Genomic DNA, 25712 nt, shown 5'->3' on the forward strand with positions numbered 1-25712 from the left:
GTAAGACCTTTTGTTACTTTACTATTTATTAACCAATTGTATGGCACGTCTATTCTTCTAGACGTTATTTTGTTTTAATGATACCTTTCAATGACTAAAACCATTTTGGAGCACAAAGTAGACCATCACTTGTAAATTTATCCATAAGAATAATACATGATCACTCTTGTTCTCTTCTTACATACAAGTGGAGATGCATGAAATTTCGTTTACCAATTTAAAAAAAAAATCATTGTATTGTCGTTTTCTTTTATAAACATACTAGATTATTTTCTCGCGTAATACGTCAGAATAACATGTTATAGTTTTACAATAACATAATTAATATTTATAAAAAGTACATGTTAAAAAACATGTTGAAATACAATTGTTACTTGAAAATAATTTTATTGTATATGGTTTGGAAGATATGTTTCTTATATCTTTATATAACGATGGTTTACAATTAAAAAAATCTTCAATTTAGAATGTTTTAATTTGCTTTAATTGTTTTCTTTTTCAACTTTGATGGTAAAATGTGTGTTATCTAATATAATATTTGATTAAAATTTATATCAACGTAAATATATTTAAACTCCATCCATTTTTATATTTTAAATGAAATATTTTAATAATATAAACAAAATGATCAAATTAAAAAAATATCCAACTACTATATTTTAAAATTTGAAGGGGTGGAATGATATAATTCTTAAAAATCATATTAGATTCATACTAATATTATTTCAACTATCAAATTACTAACTATATATTGCTAACATGTATCCATCTAATAAAGAATCATGACATATACGATGAGGTTTACTTTACAATGGACAAAGTCATTTAATATTATCTCAATTGTCCTAAATAAGTGTTTTTAATAAAAAAGACACACATTTATATAAATGCATAGTCATTATAAGGTGTTATTTTACTGCTATTGCTATATTATGATTCATTTAACACCGTTCATTCGTGTTGCTTGTGTAATTAACGTCATCTATATGGTTATTTGGATAGGACATATATAGATTGATAATTGTAACTTAGTTTAACACAACATGCGATATATAGATTGATAATTAGATTCCTAAGTAATTTTAGTGTATAACTAAACTATTCGAGCAAAACGTTAAAGCACAAGTATAATGACAATGCAGACATATCCCGATGAATGAAAGACATCCAAAGAAACGAAAACCTTACTTAGTGAGACCACTAATAGATGATGTATCTATTTTTTTAACTGTTTAGTCCGGAATTTAAACGAACACTAATTTAACTTTATGTTTTTTTAATGGTTTAATTCTTAGCTGGTTAAATATTTGTCAACTTATGATATTATAAATATTTAACATTTCATTAATTATATATGTTTCCCGCGTAATTTATATATTATTTAAAATATATATAAATTAAAGATATCACTTCTTTAAATGTTTTTGTCAACATAAAAATTTTAAAAACTAAAATCTATACTACTTTATAAAGCAAACTACCTCTCCTCCTTTAAGTAATTAAGATTTTGAAATGACCATATTATTCCTCTTCTTTATTCACTAATATAAACATCTTCACTTATTTACCTACAATACTCTTAATGAAATATTACAATATAGATCCTTCAACTCTTAAAGTACCATATTAAACTCTCTTATATTAATTAAGTTACATTCACCACCACGCCACCACCATCGTCACCGCCTCACATCGTCGACGCCACTGCATCCAATACCTTCGTCGCTACTACCATTATTATCGTATTGTGCGGGTATCCGTTTAGTTTTAAATTATATTAATGGAAAAGCCAAGTAACAAATATAATTCACCATACAAAGGAGGTAACGTCGGTCATCTGCAATTAAGTAGCTTTTGATGTTTTTTATTATTCTTTTTTTTTTTCTGCCAATTACATGTAACCAAGTATATGTGTATATTTATGGTACACGTGATTTAGGAATGAATTTTTAGCTTTTACGTATGGTATGTTTATTTACGGTTTAGGATTTAAAGGGTTTTTTTTTATAATTATATAAAGTGAAAGTATTAATATCGTCATTTAAAAAAATAAAACAATTAAATTTGATTAATGGTTATAGATTAAAGTTGAAATTCATCCAAGGGTTCTATTTGTTTAGAGATGAATTTAGGACCTTGTTATATATATATTGGTAGATGAAATGCCATAACAAATGATGTGATGAACAAGATACCATTACTTACGAAAGCACAGATTACATATAACTAGCCAACAAAAGTATATATATGCATTCAAAAATTTCATTTTGTTCTAAAAATCAAGCCTACAAATCCTCCTACATGTATGTGTACTTCATCTAACCGAGTATAGGTAAGTGGGCGGTTCTAATGTATCGGATGAGTGACATAAGTTGATACTGTAGATTAATTTGTAGGTTACAATAGCAATGCTCAAATGCAATTTATTTATAACCATACTAAACATAAATGATTGCTTTATTTGTATAAATCATCTATCTGGTCTCTATATAGTTCCACAACTTGGTTTCTTCTAATCTTCATGGTTGGGGTCATCAGACCACTGTCGATCTGAAATTCCAAAGAGTTAATAGCCAAGAAAATATTGTCGAATTCTTAGAGCTTCAGATCAATCGGTCAAAGTAAATTATGGATAAGGTTGTTTTGCAAAATAAGATGTGATAATTTCGACCCATTTGTAAGGAACTGATTTACATTATGTTATATATCTAATGGTTAAACGGGTGATATCAAAAAGCAAATGTGTTTATCAGATAGAAAGTGAGCTCCAAGTGTATTTCTTAATGCATATAAGTCTCTTCAATCCTTCTATTTCAGAAAACTGAAGTTTGTAAGACGCTAACTTTTAGATGAATATTTAAACTTGGACAGAAAGCATTCCCAGTGTACACGGCTGTTTAAGATAACCGGTCTCTATGGGAAAATGGAAAAAGAAACATAATGCATTAATCCCTTTGTTCTTATTTTTCCAAGCATGAGAGCTTTGTTGTGCCAAATTGTCTAGTAAAGGAGAAATGGGATTCAGATGTGTCGTTAAAGCCAATTATTTGACGGTTGCTTGGATATGCCTGAAGCCATTTTTGGTCACAAGATCATAGATTAAAGTCAACTAAACATTATATGTGCAAAAATGCAAGAGATTTGGGTGCAAAGACTTATTCCCACCAATGATCACAAAGCTAAAGAGTAGAGGTGGCAAAATGGGTGGATCGGTTAATGAGTCAATGGAAGTTCGAATCAAACCGGTAACTTTTGTGGGGCCTGGTTGGATCGATATTAAACACTTTCTCCACAAGGTTTGGGTTATGTTCTTTAAAAAACTGTTGTGTCAAATTTGATTCTAAGGGTGAAGGAAAAAAGAACATGAATATATAGCAGCCAATATGACATTGAAAATAAGAAGTCCTACAACTCTTGGCTCGTTTGACCTGTTTTCTTTTTAGCTATTGTAACATCTACCTTCGTAACCCGTTTGATATAAACCATTAGATATATGGGTTGAAATTTCCATCTCTACCAAAAAACCTTGATGTGTGGTTGCCTCAAAAACAGAAAAGAGGGATGGAACCCACTAATACCGAGGGATTACTAGCCTAGGATGAGCCAATACTTAAAATCATTATAAAAAAAAAAGAATTAAATATGATCTATGAATATTACCGTAAAAGGCTCTTCAATGACAAGAATAGGTCCAATCTGAAATGAGCAATCTGAAGTCCTGTAGGAAGAATTTAATCTAGTTATACAATTGCAAAAAGCCAACATAAACATTCATTATTATTTAAAACAATATTTCGTTGATCATATCACATATTTCACATTCTATTTATATGATGTAAAAAAGGAATAAATATGTGATTCTAGGCCCCCAAAATAAAAATATAGAGCATAAGTCAAAACTCAACACACTATAAATGAGTAAAAGTATATACTGATTCCAGGAGTGATTCCACGAGTCCTTGTGAACTATGTAATAGATTTAAAGATTACAGAAGTTATAAAAGCAACCGTAAGGGAAAGAAGTTTAGCTTCTGAAATATCACAAAGTCAGGGTCAAATTGCATAGACTATAACAGTTAACGTGGTCTGTGAGATGAATTTTCATTACCATTTCCGAAGCTCTTCAGATAACAAACCAGCTACTTTCTTCTTGCTAAGTTCAATAGAAGTGGAGGCTGAAGTAGACGGCTCTTTTGATGCCAACAGAACTTCTTCCTTGTTTGGAACAATGATAGCTCCAAGGCGACGTTGATCCTTGTTGTCAGTACATATGTAAAGAAGTAACCATTATGTAGATGCCAACAAAGTCATATGCAATGTTTAAGGCAGAAGAGGAATCTAGACCCATTTATGTACCAGTTTAGGTTATGTTCTATCACAAAACGTCATATATAGGAATAAAACTGCGTAAAATTTGGCCGAAAAGTGTACTTTGAAAGCATGTAACTCCTTGAATCATTTTATTCAGATAAGTTAGATTATATTTGTTATAATATAATATTTGGTAATTATTTTTATTACATCAGCTGGTAAACAAAAAAAAGTACATGGAACTTTGAAAGTCAGCATGAACCAATTTGTTTTGGCCCGTTACCCAAACCAAGTGACTAATCCACTTTGCCACCTCTATATCTGGGAGATAAAAAGATCTGAAAAAGGAAGGATGTATAGAAACTTTAAATCTTACCTGACCAATGACAACTATTTGTTGAATTAAACTACTTCTCATGGCGGCGGCTTCTAGCTCTTCTGGTTCAACATTTTCCCCTGGTACCCCATTACAAATATTTGATCAAAACAGGATATATATATATATATAATAGAAAATGGAAAAATACGGTCCGGGCCATAATAAAGCTTCCAGCAACTGTTTACCTGTCGAGAGGACAATGGTATCCTTGGCACGTCCTTCAAGAACAATAGTGCCACCAGCATTACGACTTCGACCTACCGAATGTGAAGGGAATATCCAACCAATATCTCCAGTGTTTAACCAACCGTCCTCATCTAATGCTTGCTTTGTCGCCATGGGATTCTATTTTAAACAGACAGACAAACTAATTACCAAAGTAATCCCATCAAAGCTATAAGAGAACTATATATGAATCATAGGTAATAAGATGCTGGTTCTAAACCATCTCTACCAGTCTATTAACAATTCAAAATGGTTTTCTTCTGTCTTAGTCCAGCTTATCTAACGTACCTTATAATAACCCTGCATGATCATCGGTCCCCTCGCTTTAACAATTCCTTTAGAACCAAGGGGGAGGTCTTCACCCGTTTCATCATGTACAACTTTGATTTCTGTATGCCGAATTGGATGTCCAACTGAGCCAAGAACCTTGAAATGTCACATCTATGATGTTGTCATATAAACGAAGCCTACATAAGTAAATATCAGAGGTGGCATAATGGTCAAGTAGGGTAACATACTAACAGGTCATAGGTATTTGTTTTGTATGGGTTGAAATGGTTTCATCATGTATAATTATTTCGTCTCTCCTTTATTAGCTTTTAAATATAACTAATATGCCGGTTAAATTTTCATCAGATAGAACAATTTAGAAGGTTTTAAGCTTTTTGAAATACGGTTTCGGAGACTTTCATACACGTTTTTCATTTAGCCTAATACTTGTAATTTAACCCATTTGATCCATTAGAGATAAATATAACCCAAATTGACCCATTAACCAACAAGTAGGTTGAAATTGCCACCTCTAGCAAATATAAACGAAGAAGAGGTCATCTGGATTGGTAGGTTACATTGTAATTAAGTCTCCGAGCAGCTATAACAGGAGATGACTCTGTTAATCCATATCCAACTTGTATTTTTAAGCCAATTGCCTATAAAGACATCAACATTACTACATTAGCACACTCAATATGTATACTTCAACCTGGTATTATATTATATCAAAAAAAAACAACTCCAAACCTCGAAGAATGTGTCAACATGCAAAGGCAAGCTACCACCTCCGCTTATTCCAGCCTATAAGCGTAACATGTTTATCTAATTAGAAAACTATTTGATGATCCTTTAGTCACCCTTCATAATCCTAGACATCCCACATTGCCACACAGAAAGTATGATCACCGTATGTACCAAAAATGGTGTGGCAGGTTGGTAAAGGGCCAATCATGAAGTTTTTGTATGGGTGGAAATGAGATGGGTTGGGTTGACCCGAAACACTTTTTGTAAACAGATTTCCATTAGCATTTGAAATATGTTCACAAGTATTATATTAGTATCAATGTCATTGAATAATAACTCGGGAGATTATAAGATCAAGAATATACTCAATGAGATGTTTAAAGATGTTTCGGATCAGACTTGAGAAAGTTGGAATATAAATAAAATTTTTCATTCAGGCACTCTAATGAAACTAGAAAATAGACCACTAAATGCATAAAAGGACCATGAAAAGAATAGTGTATCAAACCTTCGAAATCCCAATAGACGCGTGAATTTTACTGTATACGATCTTCTTTGCCAATACATGCAGCGGGAGCAAAATTGCTGCAAGAAGCCGTGCACATAGCCAGTCCAACATTGCATAAAGGTAAGAAGGTTGCTTCCGAGTTCTTGACAAATATTTACCCTACAAGGGAATATAAAGTAGAATAAGAACATCATACTATCTAATAAGCAATGACATTTAGTTTTAAGGTGATGTCATGCATATTCATAACAACCATTTTGCTTTAGATAGCTTCGAAAATTGAATCCAACTTTTGCATGCTCATCAATCATTTTCTTTGAGACTCTTAAATTTCACCATCACATCTTATAACGAAAAATAGAAGGCGATATTTAAGATGCTAAAGGTTGAACCTCGTATATATTTTTAAACAGCATGTATGCCATACTGATTCTTATGAATGAATGTGCAACCAGCCGACGGATAGCAGAGCTGGTGGATATCTGTTTTCGGATCCCACTACAAAACAAGAAATGCAATTCAAATCATTTGAACAAGTAACACATATTTAGCAGTGAAAGAAAATCATGCAGGCACAGAGCTAAGTATTCAAATTTTAGAGAGAACATATGAGATAGTTACTGGAAATATACCCGTGACACGACACATGCGATAATACATAGATGATAGACCTATATGGCTATATGTACAAGCATTCTTTCTTTAACAAAGTCCGTTCACCAAAGTCGGTTAAGTGAATATATTACCTTATTTTTATTAAACAGTTTTAAACTTATGAAGAGTAAACAGAGAAGATATACCTGTATAGAGTCTGAAATACTAGGGGCACAGAAATCATGTAATGTGGCTGATACTGCCTCAAATCATCCTAAAACAAAACTATGCATCAGAACGAAGGTGAGCAGCGGGCGTTTATTATCAGCAAAGAAGAAAGAATATATACTGATTAACTTAAAAATGCTTCAAATTATCGAGATCAAAAGAAAATAGCATAGTAATAAACTTCGAATGTTCCAACGGGTGTCAGAAAATACCTTCAGGTGTTTGATCGTTGTATATAGTTGCTCAGCTCCTGAAGAAAAAATGAAATACTCACAAGAACGTTCATATGCATGCCAAGGTGGAAGCATGCTTAGAAATCTATCCCCAGGCCCAGCAGGGACGACTTCCCCCAAATTTCGAACCTGGATAAGTATGCAAGTTGTATATCTCAAGAAGAAATATAGAACTAAACTACTTTTGACAGAAGTTACACCTGATAATAACATCATATATAGATTTATATATAGGTGTATTAACCCTCTCATTGACATGTATAATTTATAAATGACTCCTTTTATTGACACTTGATTTTGAGACTCATAGATACTTTACAAAGATACCAATCCAAATGGATTGTGTAACAGAGACACATTTGTACCTGGTGCAAAAGATTACTATGAGTAAGCATTACTCCTTTTGGGTTGCCAGTAGTCCCGCTTGTGTATATAAGAGCAGCAACATCATCAGACTTGATGGGCTTGTGAATATACTTTTCACCTAAAGATCCATGAGTCAGCCTGAATTCACACTGGATTTTAAGACCATCAATTGCACATGGAAGTGAAAATACATATCCATGACCCGCTCTGGCTACATCACACATAAAACTCCTTATTTTGTCGAGAAAAAGGTTTGAGAGAAGATAGATTGGAGCAGAACTATGAAGCCAATGGACTAGTTTAGCCTTGTATTCTCAACATTATAAAGCTCCAAGGTTATTTTAACCTCCCACTACTAAAATGGAAATCTCCAAGCAGTATCTTATGAACAGTGTAAGGTATGACTTGGTTCTATGTCTTTCCCTTACGATTCATTGTTTCATTTTCTATACCTTAATAAGTTATAACGGGTAAAGTCTTACAGTTGATAGGTTAGAGGTATAGTTGATCAAATTTGTGTAAATTTTGTCGAATAATACCCTGTTACTGTCAGCTGTTCCTATCGTGTTGGTTGCCCATGTGGAAAAATGGGCAAGTTGAGTAAAGGGTGAACACGGATTCAGGTCAAAACGAGAAATTTTTTGCACGGGTAGACTTTAGGCTAACCTGGAACACTTTTTGTCCAGAATATTGAACCTTATCAAATATAATTAGTGTTTCAAATATGATCAAAAGATTGTGTTTACTCAATAATATTCTGTGTTTTTTATTATTATCAAATAGAATAAATCAGGAGGTTGCATACATAAAAGTACACTTTGGGCGGTTTTTCACTTGTTCAACCTACCAGATGTGTTTTCTATTCAGACTATATTTCGAATATCTGTTTGAACCATCAGAGAGAAAGCATACAGTAAATGCGGAACTGCCACGCATGTCGCATAAGCAACCGACTCTAGAGATCCATAATGTAAGCATGACAGGCCACATTTTAGATAACGAGAATTAAATGCTGGCAGTTTTGTAGGTTGACTTACGGGCATCATGTGAATCAGCAAAAACCGCACGATGTTCACGGCCAATATCGATGATCTCGTTGTAGCTATAAGTAGGAAGTCCTTCTATCATATGACTATTCATGGATGATTTTTCCCCCCAAAGTAAAATAATGAATCTAACAGACGCCCTGGAATTAAAGCCCTCTGCCATCCGGTGATATAATTCTGGATTATCCACAGCAAGTGCAACACTGACAAGAGAAGATTCCCAAATGATACAGTCTTATATTATTCTCTAAATTGAAAAAGAAACAAGCATTGTAGCTTGCTTACTGACATGATAAATGAGTCTAGTAATCCATCTGCTTCATTATATAATAGAAACTAGAAAGTCATAACACTTGCAGATATAAATGTATAATTCATTCAATGTTTCACATCATAGACATTCAACGGCACACGAAAACTGTATTCTTTGTTGGATAAAATTATACTGCATTTTAGATGCCATGACATTCTCTTAGAGTAAATGCCTTACAATGCTATTTCATGGTAACTGTGGTTTTTTCTTTTATGTATAGGTTTTTGTACAAAGTTTAGAGTTGCTATAAATTTATGCCTTAAACTCATCCAAGCTCAAATCGATTTTAAGTCGAATGGTAATCCGTTTGACACCAAAAAAGTCAAATGGGACTCTTTTAAGGTGAGGCAAATATACAATCACCAAAAACAAACTCGAGGATAATCTGAAACTCCAAAAGGCATGCCTTTACTAACCTCTCAGAATGATTGTAGATGTGTAATAGCTCTTCCACAGATGACCTAGATCCCCTTACAACATTTATTGCTCCTGTAGCCATAATGCCTACAGACAAACTTATCAGTGTTACTTTACATTTAATTTCTCATGTCAGACATGTTAGCACAGCATATAGCTTGTCCTTTGAAAGTTACCAACCAGATAGCACAAGGTAAGTAAGAAAATCATGTCAAACAAGACCCGGACATTAAGTTTGCATAAAAGACGAATGCAATCTACCTTGATCAGCAACGATCCACCGGCAGGAATTGTCAGCAAAAAGTGCCATCTTTTCACATGGCTTGATTCCAATAACTCTTAAACCTTCAGAGAAATTTAAAATGTCCTGCACCACCTGAAAATTTCAATTTCAAAAGTGTAGGGTCAATGTGAACTGTTTGATTGTTTTTTTTTTTTTTTTTTTATAGAAGAAATGGTAAGGAACCTGCTTGTAAGTCATATTTGTAGGAGGGTCATGATGTGGATCCACCAAAGCCACCCGATCACCATACTTTTCAGCTGAGGACCTCCAAATATCAGGAATCGTCTCTAATTCTGAAGACGATACATTGTTCTCTGACAATAACGGGCTCTCAAGCAGAGGTGAATACTTACGAACTTGTTTTGATTCTGTCTACAAGTAAGCATTATGTGTGAAAGGTCATTTATGTATCAGTACACAAGCTTATAACATTATACTACATATCTGAACATATCCATCAAAATCAATTTCATCATTTAGTTGGAGCATCAAAATTGACCATCATCAAAGATGTCTGCACTGAATTTCACACTAAACATTTGGTTTGGATGGCATATTCAAACTTTTATATACTACGCTATAATTAAGATTTCCACATTAATTTAGTTATTAAATAGAATGAAGCTTTTTTTTAAAAAAGGACAACTTTTGAATTGCACCAGCCCCTCACCATTTTATTTATTTTTTTAACAGCTAATTAGTAGTAAGTGGTTAGCATTCGAGACACCACAGTAACATCCAATTAATACGCATCAATCAACTCAACTATTATAATTTTTAAAGACTAGCTAGATATTTAGGCAATCCAAATAATCACAAAACAAAACAAAAAAACGCGAGTAGCAACTAGTAAGAATTCTTGTCGATACCTTAAATTCAGAATAAACCCAAAATCCCTCATGGATACGTTTCTTGCGACTAATGTACAGTTTTTTGCTGGTGGGGTTGACTTTAAGGTTGACTAAACTGTTGGGTGAACGAAGTTGTTGTTGTTGTTTCTGTTGTAATAAAGGATTGATGGAAGCTCCATAGTAGTAGTACAATATCTTCATGTTTGTTTGTGTGTTGGGGTGTCCTGTATTATCCTAAATATAACTGTTTTAACTGTCTATCATTAAAGGAAAGAAAGATATGGAGTTGAAAAAAAAACATTTGCCTTTTCGAGGGGAATCCTTATCTTTCACCGGTACAAAAGGATTTTATTACATATCGGTATTTTAGTTGAACCGGTTGACTAAATTGTTACGAGTATTATTTAGAAGTTACTTTTGTCCGTATGCAAATACGCAGAATAACAAACCGCAATCATACAATTATAAGATTTACATAATGTTAAAATTGCTCGATTTTATACCACAAAAAATCCGAGTGTCAATATGTATTTTTTCTAAACGTTTTACTACTTATATCAAATTTTTATAATAAAAGTTATACAAATTATAATTTTGAACCCTTATTGATAATCTAAACATTATTCAAATAAACAAATAATTGTATTAAACAAGATAATAATTTCAATATTTAATTTTAACGATACTACCAATTAAAAAATGACAAGATTAAAAGTTGATGTTTACCTTTAGTAACAATAAAGAAATGAACTTTCAAAACTGGTTTTTACCAACTAGAAAACGGTTGGTACAACTGTCTCCTGGTTTAACTAATGCTGGTCCTAATTAAATCGGTCAACCAACGGTTAAACATGTCTTTAAAACAATGAGTTGAAAAGAGGCGGGGGAATAGGGTGACTAGGGGGTGTCTGGTCACTCTCAATTAGCCCAATAACTTTTAATTTTTAATAATAGCCCAAAACCAGAGATTCATTGTAATATACATATGGGTCCCTGTAATACTTGTGTTATTGTGTAATAATACCGAGAATAAATATCTCTATTAAACAATTTTTATTTCTATTAAAGACATATAATATAATTATAAAAGAAGGGTAAACGATGTCCATTCGATTGCTGACTCAAATTCCATGTAGCTCACCACAAATTGCAAGTAAATAATTCTGATGTTATCATCTTATCTTCTACCCTTTGTTATTATTATTATTTCTTTTAGTTTAACAAATTAACCTTCTGATGCTTTCATAATTTCATATGTGTGATCATGTTTTTCTAGTATGTTACAGTTGTACTTATTCAATTAAATTTATTTACTAAAAATTATATAGTATAATTTGGGACACACCAAATTTGGATCACCGATTCATTAGTGATATATCAAAAATAGTTTTAATAGCAACAAAGGTTATTCAAGCTGTTTAGTTACAATGTCACAACTAAGCAACATTTTTGGCTATTTGTTTAGTTTTTTTAAAGAGTTCTTGATTATTAAGTTGACGAGTAGTGCTTTAGAATAATGATTTCAAGTTAAATCGTAGGGCAAAATAATACTATAGATTCATTTTTAAAAGGAAACATGACGTCGCTCATGAAAACCAACCCGTACTTGTACCTCAACCAAAAAACCTGAACTCGTACCTCAATAGAAAAACCCGAACCCCAACCTCAAATTGTTCGGTCTTCCTCAACACAAATTCCTGGTTCCGCCTCTGGAGCTGAATCAACCTTATTGAATTTTAATCTAAATTTTACGATTTAGTATGTTTATTTAAAATGGCTAAAAGAAAAGTGTGAAAAATTATCAAAAGATAACTTAATAAGGCAGCAGTAAGACAAATATCAAAATTTTCAAGTTTAACACGAAGCTAAATCTAGCTTTTTTAATATATTACACTTAATACAAGCTAACATGTTTGAAAATTGAAAGTATGAATAACCTCTCATTGCATTTGATCCAAAAATGGTACGAGTAAAATAATATAAATTTAGTACAAGAAGTTAATGAATAATGATTTTGATAGACCACCCCTTTGAACAATAACATGCAACCACCTTAAATCTCAAACTTTAGATGTGCATATACATCCTCATTCATAAATTAGTTAGTTGATGATGACTCTTGACCCGATGAGGTATAACTAATTAACTAGAAACAATAACATCACGATATATGAACTACTCCGTATATCGTTATATTTAAAAAAACTCTTTTTACCCGATGGGTCTTTTTCTGAAGGTATCCTTAAATTGTTCCACCATGTTTTTAATGATAGATATATGTGAAGTGCGAACTCCATCATCGACCTTAAATCGATATTGAAAGCATGTTAAAATGTCCATAAGTTAAATTTCTTAGATGCAAGTGTGGTTGCACGGATGAATCTTTGATGAAGAAGATGGTAGTGAATTAATGTTTAGACTTGAATATTCATAAAAAAAGGTTTTCCAACTAATATATATGTTATACATTCACTCTTCGTATATAACTTCGCAATTAATGTTTCAGGATAAATCTAGAAATAGTTGTGATGTTTCTTTTCTAGATTATACATGTAAAAGAAATGTATTTTTTTTTCAACTAATGACTTGTTAGTTTGCTATGTTGTTTTAATATAATTATATTTTGACGGTTAAAAAAATATACTAAAACACATATTTTTATAAAGATAAAAAGACTTTCTAACATTTTTATATATACACATATTTTTAACTATTAAATATCTATACATAAACTATCATTAATGAAATCAACTTATTAACAAATCACGTTATCTTTCTCACTATTGAATACATGCGAAAATCACCATCCAAAAATTCCCATACAACAAAAAGAACCTTATTTTCGTTGCATGGCGCGAACATTAAGCCAATATATATGTATGATTCCTTCTTTTAAAGTGTTAAGTGACCGACATAAATTACAGATATAAAGATATAAACAAGTCAAATTAAGTAAGAAGAACGAAGAAAGGTGAAGACCAATCGACAAAAACAATACCAAATGTCCGTTGAGACTCAAAAGGAATAAATTTGTAGTTGACACATTGAAAAGAAGACTCGAGGAACATTCTAGTGATGGAAAGTTCGGAAAATTGAAAGAAAAAAAAAACAAACTAAAAGTATCTTCGTCTAAACACCTTCAATGATTATGTACCATTTGCCCATAAAATTTTAGTGAACTCAATATAAGTTGGTTCAAAAAGTCATTGAGAGAAAATCTAAATATTTCAGAGTTTCCAAAAGAGTCGAACGAGCACATTTTAAGAATAATAATTTGGGTTTGTATGTTTTTCTCGAGTTGGTATATGCAAAGCATATAAAGCCAATGGTTTTCTTGATGTCAAAGTAATCTTGGAGCCAAAGTTACAAAAATCATAAATGACCGACACTCTCAAATTTTTGTAAGATCTGTAAATGAAGTATAGTATTTCCCATAAATATAAGGTTATTTTAAAGGGAAAAGCTTAATTAAAGACGAAATAATAACACAAATTTGGACACTATTTCTTGAAGACATTGAATAAAGTTAATTTAAAAAAGGGGTTTGCTAAATACAGCCCTTAGGGCTGTGTTTAAAGTACATAAATTATTTGTACATTTACCATGAAAATTAGAAGGCGGACTTTTAATATAAAAGGTACAAATTTTTTTATATACGTTAAATACAGCCTTTGTATTTAACATTTCTCTTTAAAAAATGCAATTGTTTGTTTTATAAAGAAGATTTTGTAAGGTAGACTGCCACCATGTGGCCTAAAAGATACTGCCTGCTACCTGTCAAGCAGTAAGACCAATGTTTTGGCACAAATTAAGGTTGAATTAAACTTTTTATTAAAGGAAAGAAAAATTAGACCCCTCAGATCTCCCTCAAATTACGCCAGTAAAGCCCACCTTCTCATCCTTTTTTTTTTTATCTTTTTTTTTTGTTTGACTATGACTAATCAACAAATTCTCACCCATTAATTGACAATTTTACATTTGGGGACATTGTTTGGTATATGTCTTCACACCTCTTGTTTCTTTCTTCTTAAATATTTATTGTTACTTCAAATAAATCTCTTTTCTTTTTTCTCTTTCATTAAATAAGTGTCACAAAAAAAAGGGAGAAAGAATCACTCTCACACACATACACACACAAACAAGACACTTCAGTGTACTGTATGATGTAATAGTAATCTTTATTTATTTTTTGTTATATATATATACATATACACAGTGTAATTGTTTTCTTGTAGCTAACTTGTGTGTGTGTTTTCTTTTCTTTTTTTTGTTTTACAGTGAAATCTTGAAAAAAAAGGGGGATCTGGGGAAAATACCTTGCTTTCCATCTGGGTTTCCAAAGATTTTGGGTAAAACACAATAATAAAATAAAAAGCATCAATTTTTCTAATCTTTCAATAGAGTTAGGCTTCCATTGATTCTGGGTTTCAATAAAAACTAATAAAGATTGAATCTTTATGGTTAAATCATCATCAAGTTATAATAGAATGGTAGGAGGGAATGGTATGTTGTTTCCAATACTTGGATTTGCATCAATTATTGCATTTATATATTTGTCTTTTGGGGATTTATTGGTGTCAGATGATAGATACAAAAAAAATGATATGAATATGAGTTTTGTGGAGAGAAATGGGAGTAATTTCATAGTGGATGGTCAATTGTTTTATGTAAATGGTTGGAATTCATATTGGTTTATGGACCATGCTGTTCATGATCACACCAAACCAAGAATCAAACAAATGCTTCAAGCTGCTTCTAAAATGGGATTGACTGTTTGTAGAACTTGGGCTTTTAATGATGGTGATTATAACGCTCTTCAGGTTTCCCCTGGTCAATTTGATGAAAAGGTTTTCAAGGTATTTTTTTTTTTTTAACAGTGAGTTAATAGTTAGTAGTTAGCAGTTTTCAAGGTATTAAGATTCATTACTGTGATTATGATTCATTGTTCTGTTTTAGTCTGATGATGATCTTTTTGATTTCCAGATCCTCTTGTGTTGTAATGAAATTTAGATGTCTTAGACATTAATAGTTGTAGTTAAGTTGCTTTTTCACTAGATTTAACGAACAATTTACCGAAAAGGTATTAAGACTGTGTTATGTGAAAGCAATTATGTTGATGGTTTCTTATTTATGTGGGGATCTTTCCACTTTTAGCGACTATCATATGGCATTAAAAAATTACACTATGAAATCATCAATGATTTGACTTTATATATTATGCTAAAGGTGTTATCTTGATATTTATTTATGTGAAACCACCAATGCTGGTTTTGCTGTTCAATATTCAGACAATCTCCCTTTTTGTTTTTTTGCTGAAACCATAATTTTTAGTTGGCGTATAACGTAATGACAGGCGTTTAATGATAGGCATTGAGTGATATCATTGAAGGAGTAACTTATTGAAAATTCTGAAGGGTTATCGTCATCTGCTGGGCAACTTTCTAATTTTAGTAAAATTTAAGTGCCGTTGAAAATCTGAAACCTTTTATTGATTACGGCTGGTGCCTTGGAGTTCTGCATCATGCTATAGGTTATTATCTTGATTCTTGTTGGATGTTACCGTTGATGGTTTTGTTTTTTCCTAGAAGTACCCTTATATTGGCTTCTAATTTAATTGTATACTATTGATGCCATTGGAGTCTTGGAATCATGTCTTTTTAGATTTATATATAGAAATATAACAAGATTCGTCTTCCGAAGTAACATATTTAATTCATCTGAGAAGTTCTACAATTTAGTAACTTTCATACTCTTTGAACTTATTAAAGAGAAACGCTTCAATTGGATTTCGGTAGCTTTACACCTTATGTTAATTAATTTATATTGATTCTTGTTTAAGATATGATTATGAACTAAGCTTAGACTTTTGGTTTGTAACTAATCATCTTTTTCTCTTTTTTTACCTTTGTTTTCGTGAAATTTATTATAGTTGGTATTCTGTGTTATTAATTGGATATGATGAATGTTATGGTAGGCGTTGGATTATGTCATTGCCGAAGCCCGGGAAGTTGGAATAAGGCTTCTGCTTAGCTTAGTTAATAACTTGGATGCATATGGTGGCAAGACACAATATGTTAAATGGGCATGGGGTGAAGGTGTCGGCTTGAGCCCTTCAAATGACTCATTCTTCTACGATCCATCGATTCGCATTTATTTCAAGAACTATGTCAAGGTACCATCAAATTCCTTAAATTTAGCTGAAGAGATCTTTTGGTCAAAAGTAATCATAACGTTTGGGATGACTTGTAACTTTTATAAGGAGTATGGACTTTATGTATTATCTAAAACTGATCTTGACATTCACGTAACGGGGAACCTTAATGACTAGGGTGTTTGGATTTGCATGTTGGAACTACTGAAATAATTATCTGATAGTCAATCTTTAACTTTTGGACGAACTGATTATGCTACTATTAATAATCTCAAATAATCAGCTTATCCTAGCTATAAAGCTCCCTATTTTAGTGTAAACTAAATTACGTATTTTGCCATCTTTTGAACCTAATGCGATGCTATCATATTCGCATATTACCATCTCTACTTTTCACAGGAAATTTAATTTTCCTCATTTTGTACCTTTAGTCCTTAGATAACCATAGCTTCAAAAAACAACCAAACATCTTCTTATCCGGTTATTACAAATTTAAACAACACAATCCAAACAGAATTTTCTAGTCTGTTTTATTTTAGTGATAATTTAGTTCCAGTTATTCAATATCACAATCATTTTCAATACCCAAGGTGCTGGGTTGCAGTTTTCACCTAAGATTAAAAACATGGCTAGCTATGGATTCAAGGAGTAGTTCTGTGTAGTTATATATATAGTATCATGACCAGTGTTCTTTTGATAATCAACATTAGAACGACTTGACATTCTCATTACTAAGCAATTAATCTTTTTTATGTTGCAGACTATTTTAACAAGGAAGAACACGATCACAGGACTCCAGTACAGAGATGACCCCACCATATTTGGCTGGGAGTTGATCAATGAACCACGGTGCATCACTGACCGTTCTGGTGACACATTGCAAGTAAGCCCATCTCTTTTTCTCTAATGCAGTTACTCACACAAAGTTTTAAGTTTAGTGATTGGAAGATTCTGAAACAAAACTGAACATAGAGATGGCGGTAAGTTTGGGCTGGGTTGGGTAAACCATTATACATGTTTGGGTTAAATGAGTCACTTTAACACTCGGGTTTAATTGGCTGGGTTTGTTTTCTTGTATTTTCTAAAAGTTTATTCCTGGGCTTGAGTTACATATAAAGTTTATAAACTGCAGGACTGGATAGAAGAAATGTCAACGTTTATAAAAGGAATCGACAATAAACATCTATTAACTATCGGTCTGGAAGGATTTTATGGTCCTAAAAGTCCCAAAAAAGACACGGTTAATCCAGAGTTCTGGGCAGCTGATATGGGAGTTGATTTTATTCGCAACTCTGCGCCATCGACCATCGACTTTGCCTCTGTTCATATTTACCCTGACCAATGGTAAGCTTTTCATCATCTTTTATAGCTATAGAATCTTTTAGTTAATGAATAAGAACGCACTGCAATATTTTCTTTTATAGCTATAAGAATCCTTTCCAGTTTTAGGTAGATCTCAATTTATAGCACCTATTTGACGGTTATCATCGTGAAAGTAGTATCAGTTTAGGTTCATAAGATTAGTATATACCCAAATTTAGTGATACTTATTAGGAAAGGTATCACAGATCTTCGGCACATGTCAAAACTCACATTGTGTTATATGTTAGTAAGTGTTGTAAACTTTACATGAAAGATTAGTAGTCTCCTGTATTGACGGATTGTCACCACGGTGATTGATTTGGTTTTACTAAAATTATAGCTGCCTTTATTGAATGGTATTTTAGATATTTGAAAAATAGTTGAACTCACTTAAGTTCGTTAGTCAAGTGTTGTGATTGTCACATGAGAGATAAAGTACGTGATTTAACACTTATTGGCCTAGTATATATCTTATGTATTGTGTATCAAATTAAATGTTGCAATTGTAATGTTATAATTAACATATGATGTAGGTTTAAAAGGAAAAGTTTGAAGGGGAAATTAAAATTTGTGGGGGATTGGATGCATTCTCACATCGAAGACGGGGACAAAGTGCTCAAAAAACCAGTAATGTTTACTGAATTCGGATTATCGGATCTAAATAGAGGTTTTGACCCTTCACAACGAGATGAATTCTACAAGATTGTATTTGATGTTATATACGAATCTGCCAAGAAAAAGGGGGCAGGGGGAGGGTCGTTTGCATGGCAGTTCTTGGTGGAAGGAATGGAAGAATTTAATGATGATTTCGGGATTGTGCCATGGAAGAGAGCTTCGACTTACGAAATTATAACCAGACATACATGCAGGTTAGCGAAAATCCGGGGAGCATATAAGCCAATAGCAGGAAATATGAAAAATATATGTAATGGTAGACTGTGAAACAACACTAGAATATGATTTTGATTGAACTAATTGTTTTGTTTTGTGAGGTTTGAGAATTCAGTAGAATAGGTATTGTTATAAGTAACACATGTTTTCATATGCAGTTCTTATAATCATATGGAAATGCTTATATATATATATATTGCTAGTAATAAAACCTTAGAGAGGATTTTGGAGTCTTATTTTCATTGACTTGATTCAAATGAATAACTAGCCAACTCCTACATTTTGGTAAGGATATCAGTTTGGTGGGAAGCAAGGCGCATTGGTGTGATATGATATGTAATAATTTAAGTCTCTTGGTTATTTGAATTTGCCCGTAATTTGTATGATAAATGGAAGGAGATTTCCACAATACTTGGATCTAATTAGATACAACTCGAAGGATTTTGTAGGTTTGTTGCAAAACTCTGTTTCCAAAAATTGAAAGATTCACCTCCGAGTGTAACATAATGAAGCACCGTAATAGCTTTAGTCATTTTGTGTCAGCAGAGTGCGTGGATGGGACGCCGGGGACGGTGCCCCTTCCTCTGTAGGTACTACGGCCTAGCCCAAACTTTTAGACTGATTTGGGCTAAGCAAGTTTATACGCCTTCGCAGCCCCTACTTCAATTAAGGCAAGCTTCGTATAAGTTGTTCCATGTTTAAGTCAAAGACTCGGCCTACAATCACAAGATTGTACTCGTCAGCTATTACTTAATGAACAACAAAGCCATGAGCCCACACATCTACAAAAAGGGAGAAGTTAATACATACCATCCATCCATTGCTACATCCGTGTAATTTAGAAGTAGTAGTATGTGTTAAAAAGGAAAATTACATCTCGGAAATGAGAAAGATGTGAACAACTTCAAGGCAATCAATCAAGAATATAAGGAATATATCATCTGATAATTATTAAGTGTAAAAATAAATATATAAAGTAACCAACAGGCATGAAACAAATCAATCCAAAAACCGTTGGCAAAACATAATTCATAAATCATACATCATACATGTCCAAGACAGAGTTACATGAGAATAAAATCCAAAAACTAAAAGTGATTAGGTTTTTGTTTTACATGATGAGCACAAGTGCAATATTAAAGACAAATACAGCATGTGTGACATGTTCATTACAAAAAAAAAAAAAAACAACGATACTTCCAAGTAATGAAGTCAGTTAAGACCAACTTGGTTCTATCCAAGCATCAGGATGATAGAGGTGATACATTCTTGTGAAAGTTACTTCGACATTTTTGTGATTAAAGGTGCCATTAGTCGATTGAATAGAAAACTATATTCCCATTCTTGGAATGCAGTTGCTGAAAATAGATCTTGTTTCCCACTTCTGTTGTTTTGGCTTCAACGCACAGACACGTTGTGTCACAAATATTTATAAATCATGTGCAGTCCTAAAGTGTCCATCTATGCCTGGATATAGAACATATAAAACAATCATATTCTTGAATCGATCTATGCTATATGTTGAGCAAACAAATTAACAAGAAAATCTCTAGAGATTTATGTAAAGGTACCTGGCCGGCTACGCCATGATAGATCTTTCCAAATAATGACTGCGGGTATGAATCAGGCAGGCTTACCCTGAACTCATTTTTGGCCATTACTTATAATTTTATATGAACAATAAATTACAGTGTGAAAATCATAATGCTATTTCAGTGACTATTACTCTATCAAACATTTCTCATACTTGATTTCAGAGGGTATATATGGTGCATTAAGAACACACTTTAGGCAACTTTTAACCCATTGGACCCGTTTCAATTAAGCTATTTTAAAATTATTACCCATTGACTGGTTAGGGATAAAAACATAACCAGAATCTATTGGTGAACCACTATTAATCACACAATTGTTGTGACCCAACACTTTGAATATCCTTGGGTCCACTAGACTTTGAGAAAAATTGCCACATTTGATATGAACATCGATCACCGGGCCTGAACCCGGTCTGTGTCTGGTTTAGGCTTGGACCTTTTTTTTCACATCTTTATCCACCACCTGCATATGTGTTGCAAAATTCAGTCAGATATACATATATATACATTAGAAAAATATAATATGATACGAGTATTTGTGTTTGAGATAGAAAGAAAGCAAGAGAGCCAATGTGAAACAAGAGAGAAGTCCAAAAGAGAAGCTTGAAGAATCTAAATTTGATTGTCATCTTTTTTTACACACGTAAAAAAGTTGATAGATTTAAAGGGTGTATAAAAAGACCTTTGGTACATAATGTGTGCATAGCGTAGCATATATATACACAAAGTCACATGCTAAAATAGTAGTAACATAATGTGATGTTGAGCCCCATAAGTGGTGTGGATTAGATACACCTTTTGAATTAGTTAGGGTATACTTACTATATATATATATATATACGTGAAAAATTAGTCATCATATGGTTCATACGGGGTGGGTCGATGGGTATTTAATTGTGGTACCGGGGTTAAGGTTCCGTCCATTTACCTTTTTTTTATACGTGAAAAATAAGTGTGGGTTAAGTTGGGTAAAAACCTATCACATATTAATATTTTAATATTAATGAATATATGATTGACCCCTGATTTTTATGGAATAAAAATCAAGATGTGATGTGTTTTTCACCAAACTTGGGTGGTGTTGTCTCACACATTCACTTCACTCATATATATATATGGGAAAAGTGAAGGTGTTGTTGTTATGCACCTAAGTTTTCTATGGGTTAAAAAATTAGCATTTGAGGGAGATTTCATCCAACTTAGGTGTCTAACAGCACCATCTCATCTAAGCTTAGATGTGAAGCCCCTCACATTCAAATATTTTAATATTTTTTTATATTTTAAATAAAACCATGGGCCCCCATGATTTTTATGGTTAAAAAAACAAAATGTGAGGGTTCCACATCTAAGCTTAGATGGGAGACAACCTCATACTCACTTTCCCCTATATTGTTTTATGATTTACTAACAGAAGTTGACAAAAGAAAATTATTTCACAATCTTAAGCCTGGTAAACAATATTTGGTACAGTAGAAACTCTATAAAATAATACACTTGGGACTACCAAAATTTATTAATTAAAAGAGTTATTAATTAATCGATAAATTAATAATTATTAATTTATATATTAATTAATATTTTATTAATTTATAGTAAAATACTTAGTTTACAAACACCTTTCAAGCTTCCACTTAATTATTGTATACAATGCATAGTATATCAAATGAACGGCCCAATTTGAAAGAAACCTACAATCCCCACCTTATTATGCTTCTTGTGTTCAATGTATTACTTTATGGACATTAAAAATATTTTCTATATAAATACAAGATCAAAATAGGTTAACACAAACAAATCATACACACAACATGGCTTCCCATCTTAAAGGTGTGAAAAAAACAACAATGACAGACGAGATTCGAAGAGCATTATGCAAGCACAACAAGGATAATCCAAGTCTCACTCAAAAGCAATTGCAAGAATAGGTTCATAGTAACTATGGTTTGCAGGTGAGTCAAGCGACAATATCGAATACAGTTAAGCGGTCTTTAGAGTATCGCTCACTTACTAAGGAAAATTAGAGACGAGATTCAAGGGAAAATTGATTTCAACAAAAAACAAAAGACAATTGAGTCGCTTTTTCAAGAAACCTTCATAAATCATTCATGTAATATGATATATATATAAGGAATTATTAATTTATATTTTATATGGGGTCTAAAGAAATGATCAAAAATGTATTATCTTATAATTTTAGCGAATTATTAATTTAGCACCCTATCTCCAAATCGGGACTGACAAAAAATATTATCTTAGAAAGTTTATTAAATAATCGAGTATTAATTTATCGAGTTTCTACGGTATGTCTTCGTCTTTGTATAATGTTATATATTGGTTCATGTTAGAGTGTTAGATATATTCTCTTTTGGTTTTTAGGAGAGCGGGATATGAATTTATTATCTATATTAACTAGTTAAAGTGGTTTCAATTTTTATTATCTATATCTATACTACGTAATACTATATAAACATCAACCTCGTCTTTTTATTTTTTAATTACAACTTTGAACTACTCAAAATACCTCTTTCCTTCATTTATTAATTTAAAAACTCTCACCTAATATACCTATAATACCTTAATGAAATAACTACAATATAGATACCCCAATCCTTAATATAACTGCACTACCATTTTTAACATTTTGAACGCTTAACATCAATTATTTTTACTTTTACTATCATTGCAGGCCCCATCTCCCGTCGCCGTTACCACCACCACACCGCCGTCGTTACCACTTACCGCCATCGACATGACATTGCTTGGACATACAGCATATGTCTAGTTTATTACAACATTTTTTATTTAATGGCTAGTTAGCTAATTCTAAACAAGCCATGTAGCCAATTAAGTTTTTTTTTTCCCAGGCTCATAAATCCGCCCACTCTTAATATATTATACACTAGTAGTGTACTATATGATATGGATACGATATATCTACTATAATTAATAAGCTGATGAATTTTATGTACTTCAAAGTTCAAACCCGTGGGATATGGCATTTAAGAGAGAGGGGCATATGACTATTGACTAGTGTATGGATTGTTGTTATTTGGAATTTGGAGGGATGTGAGGGGAGAATCTGCACTGCACTGCACTGCACACAACACCTCTACATAATTAATTTTTTTTTTTTTACTCTTTTTGACCACTCTCATGTTCCATCAAAATTTAAAAATGATTACTTGTATATTAGAATCACACGTGTTCATTGATAAAGTCAAGAGAAGCATTTTTATTTCTTTTTTAATCTAGATATATCCAATTTGTTTTGTGAGTCCATTAATTTAAAATAAATAGTTCGTACATAGAACAGAGTTTTTGAATAGTTTGTGCACACCATAACTTTTCGATCTTAGTTATCTACATCTCCACACACTTATCTCTTAAATAAATAGTGGGTTCCAGACTTGACATTGTAAGTGTTTTGAGGGATTAGTTCTTCGTTAGTCCTTGGGCTGATGTGGAGCTGATGTGGTGCTGACAGATACTAGTCATTGAAGGATGAGTAAAAGGCACTATGAGCGCTCTAAGATGACCAATTTATATAATCCTATAGTTTAAACACCTTTGGTTGTTTCTCATAGGGGTGTCTAAAACTATCCGTATCCAAATCCGTTATCCGAATCTCTGAAAAATCTGATCCAAAAATATCCGAAAAGTCGGATACCCAAAATTTCGGAATTTGGATTCCGATTCGGATAGTGATTTTTTCCGAAAATATCTGAAAACCTTATTTTTTTTAAAAATTTATCCAAAATTATCCGAAATTATCTGAAACTATCCAAAAAATCTATATTCAATATCTGAAAAAATCCAAAAAAATTATATACTTTTTAAAAGTTCAGATATTTCGGATAGTTCGGATACTCGATTTCGGATATGTGTTCGTTTATTGAAATCCAATATTCAAAATTTCGGATATCCGACTTTGAACACCTCTAGTTTATCACATTGAGATTTTTAAAGGATTTTTTCTCTCAACAAACCATGAGATAAAGACAAGAGCTTTATTAGCAACGTATGGGAAATTGGGAATAAGTGCAATCAGTTGCGGAGCCAGGATTTTTATCCTGGGGTCGCCGAACAGTTTTTATGATACTAATAAGTGTAAAATTAAACTACAAAATTCAATTACTATAGTCTGGGGTTGTCAATTACCTTAAAAACTGATCAAATACTTACAAATAGTACTAAAAATTATAGACTTTTATAGAAATTGTGGGGTTACCATGGCCACCCGTGACCACTAGATGGTTCCTCCATTGAGTGCAATAAAACTAAAGCTTAGGTAATGGGGGTGACATTAGTACCACTTATTTTTATACATCTGCTATAAATATGCATTATTGACTTGTACAATCAATTGTAAAATATGTATATTGCGGTAAATTAATAGTGTAAAAAACATGTTACATTTGTCATTTCCATATATCTATCTACCTATAATAGAAAGAGGCCTATAGAGCCTCAAGAAAATGCCACGTCGGCCGTAATAGTTCAACACTATTACTTATGAATTTTAGTTTTTTTAGTCGACTTTTTAGAAAGGAAAAAAAGAAAAAGAAAAAAGTCAAAGAACTAAAGTAGAAACAATCCATAAGACTACCCGCAATGCAACGACTTGCATTTGGTACATGCATCCTAGTCAACATCAACTTTTTACTCATTCTTCGTATATGCATTCTCTCTCTTCTTTTTAACTCCAACCCATCTTTTCCACATGCAACCTCTCTCTTCCACATAATCATTTTTTTTTTTTTTTACTTTAGATTAAAAACTTTTATTTTGTAATCTTAAAAAATATTTAATAAATAAATTTAAAAATAGATTTAAATAATAAACAATAATTAACAAGATAAAATTAAATAAAAATTAAACTTGCATTACATAAAAAAGAAATTACATTTTCCTAAAAAAAGTAAAATACAAATATTCAAATTAA

At 32.2% G+C, this 25712-nt stretch overlaps 2 protein-coding genes across 2 annotated transcripts; one reads left to right on the forward strand and one right to left on the reverse strand.

Moving 5' to 3' along the window:
* Positions 1–2197: 2197 nt before the first annotated feature.
* Positions 2198–11058, reverse strand: LOC122581595 (probable acyl-activating enzyme 16, chloroplastic). The gene is made up of 18 exons (XM_043753838.1): positions 10790–11058; positions 10104–10292; positions 9899–10013; positions 9637–9724; positions 8899–9110; positions 7861–7979; positions 7475–7624; positions 7241–7308; positions 6833–6938; positions 6441–6599; positions 5936–5989; positions 5764–5844; positions 5204–5341; positions 4876–5035; positions 4688–4767; positions 4109–4254; positions 3661–3718; positions 2198–2550 (listed from the first exon to the last, which is right to left on the reverse strand). Exons 1-18 carry the CDS (start codon positions 10970–10972, stop codon positions 2458–2460), a joined length of 2199 nt encoding a protein of 732 aa, XP_043609773.1. The 5' UTR covers positions 10973–11058; the 3' UTR covers positions 2198–2457.
* Positions 11059–15034: 3976 nt separating this feature from the next.
* On the forward strand, positions 15035–19365 carry LOC122582860 (mannan endo-1,4-beta-mannosidase 2-like). The gene is made up of 5 exons (XM_043755293.1): positions 15035–15627; positions 16746–16943; positions 17683–17805; positions 18055–18266; positions 18818–19365. The coding sequence occupies exons 1-5, from the start codon at positions 15229–15231 to the stop codon at positions 19224–19226; spliced, it is 1341 nt and encodes a 446-aa protein (XP_043611228.1). The 5' UTR covers positions 15035–15228; the 3' UTR covers positions 19227–19365.
* Positions 19366–25712: the final 6347 nt, after the last annotated feature.

This window comes from Erigeron canadensis, chromosome 9, assembly GCF_010389155.1.
Source record: "Erigeron canadensis isolate Cc75 chromosome 9, C_canadensis_v1, whole genome shotgun sequence".
NCBI classification, from domain to species: Eukaryota; Viridiplantae; Streptophyta; class Magnoliopsida; order Asterales; family Asteraceae; genus Erigeron; species Erigeron canadensis.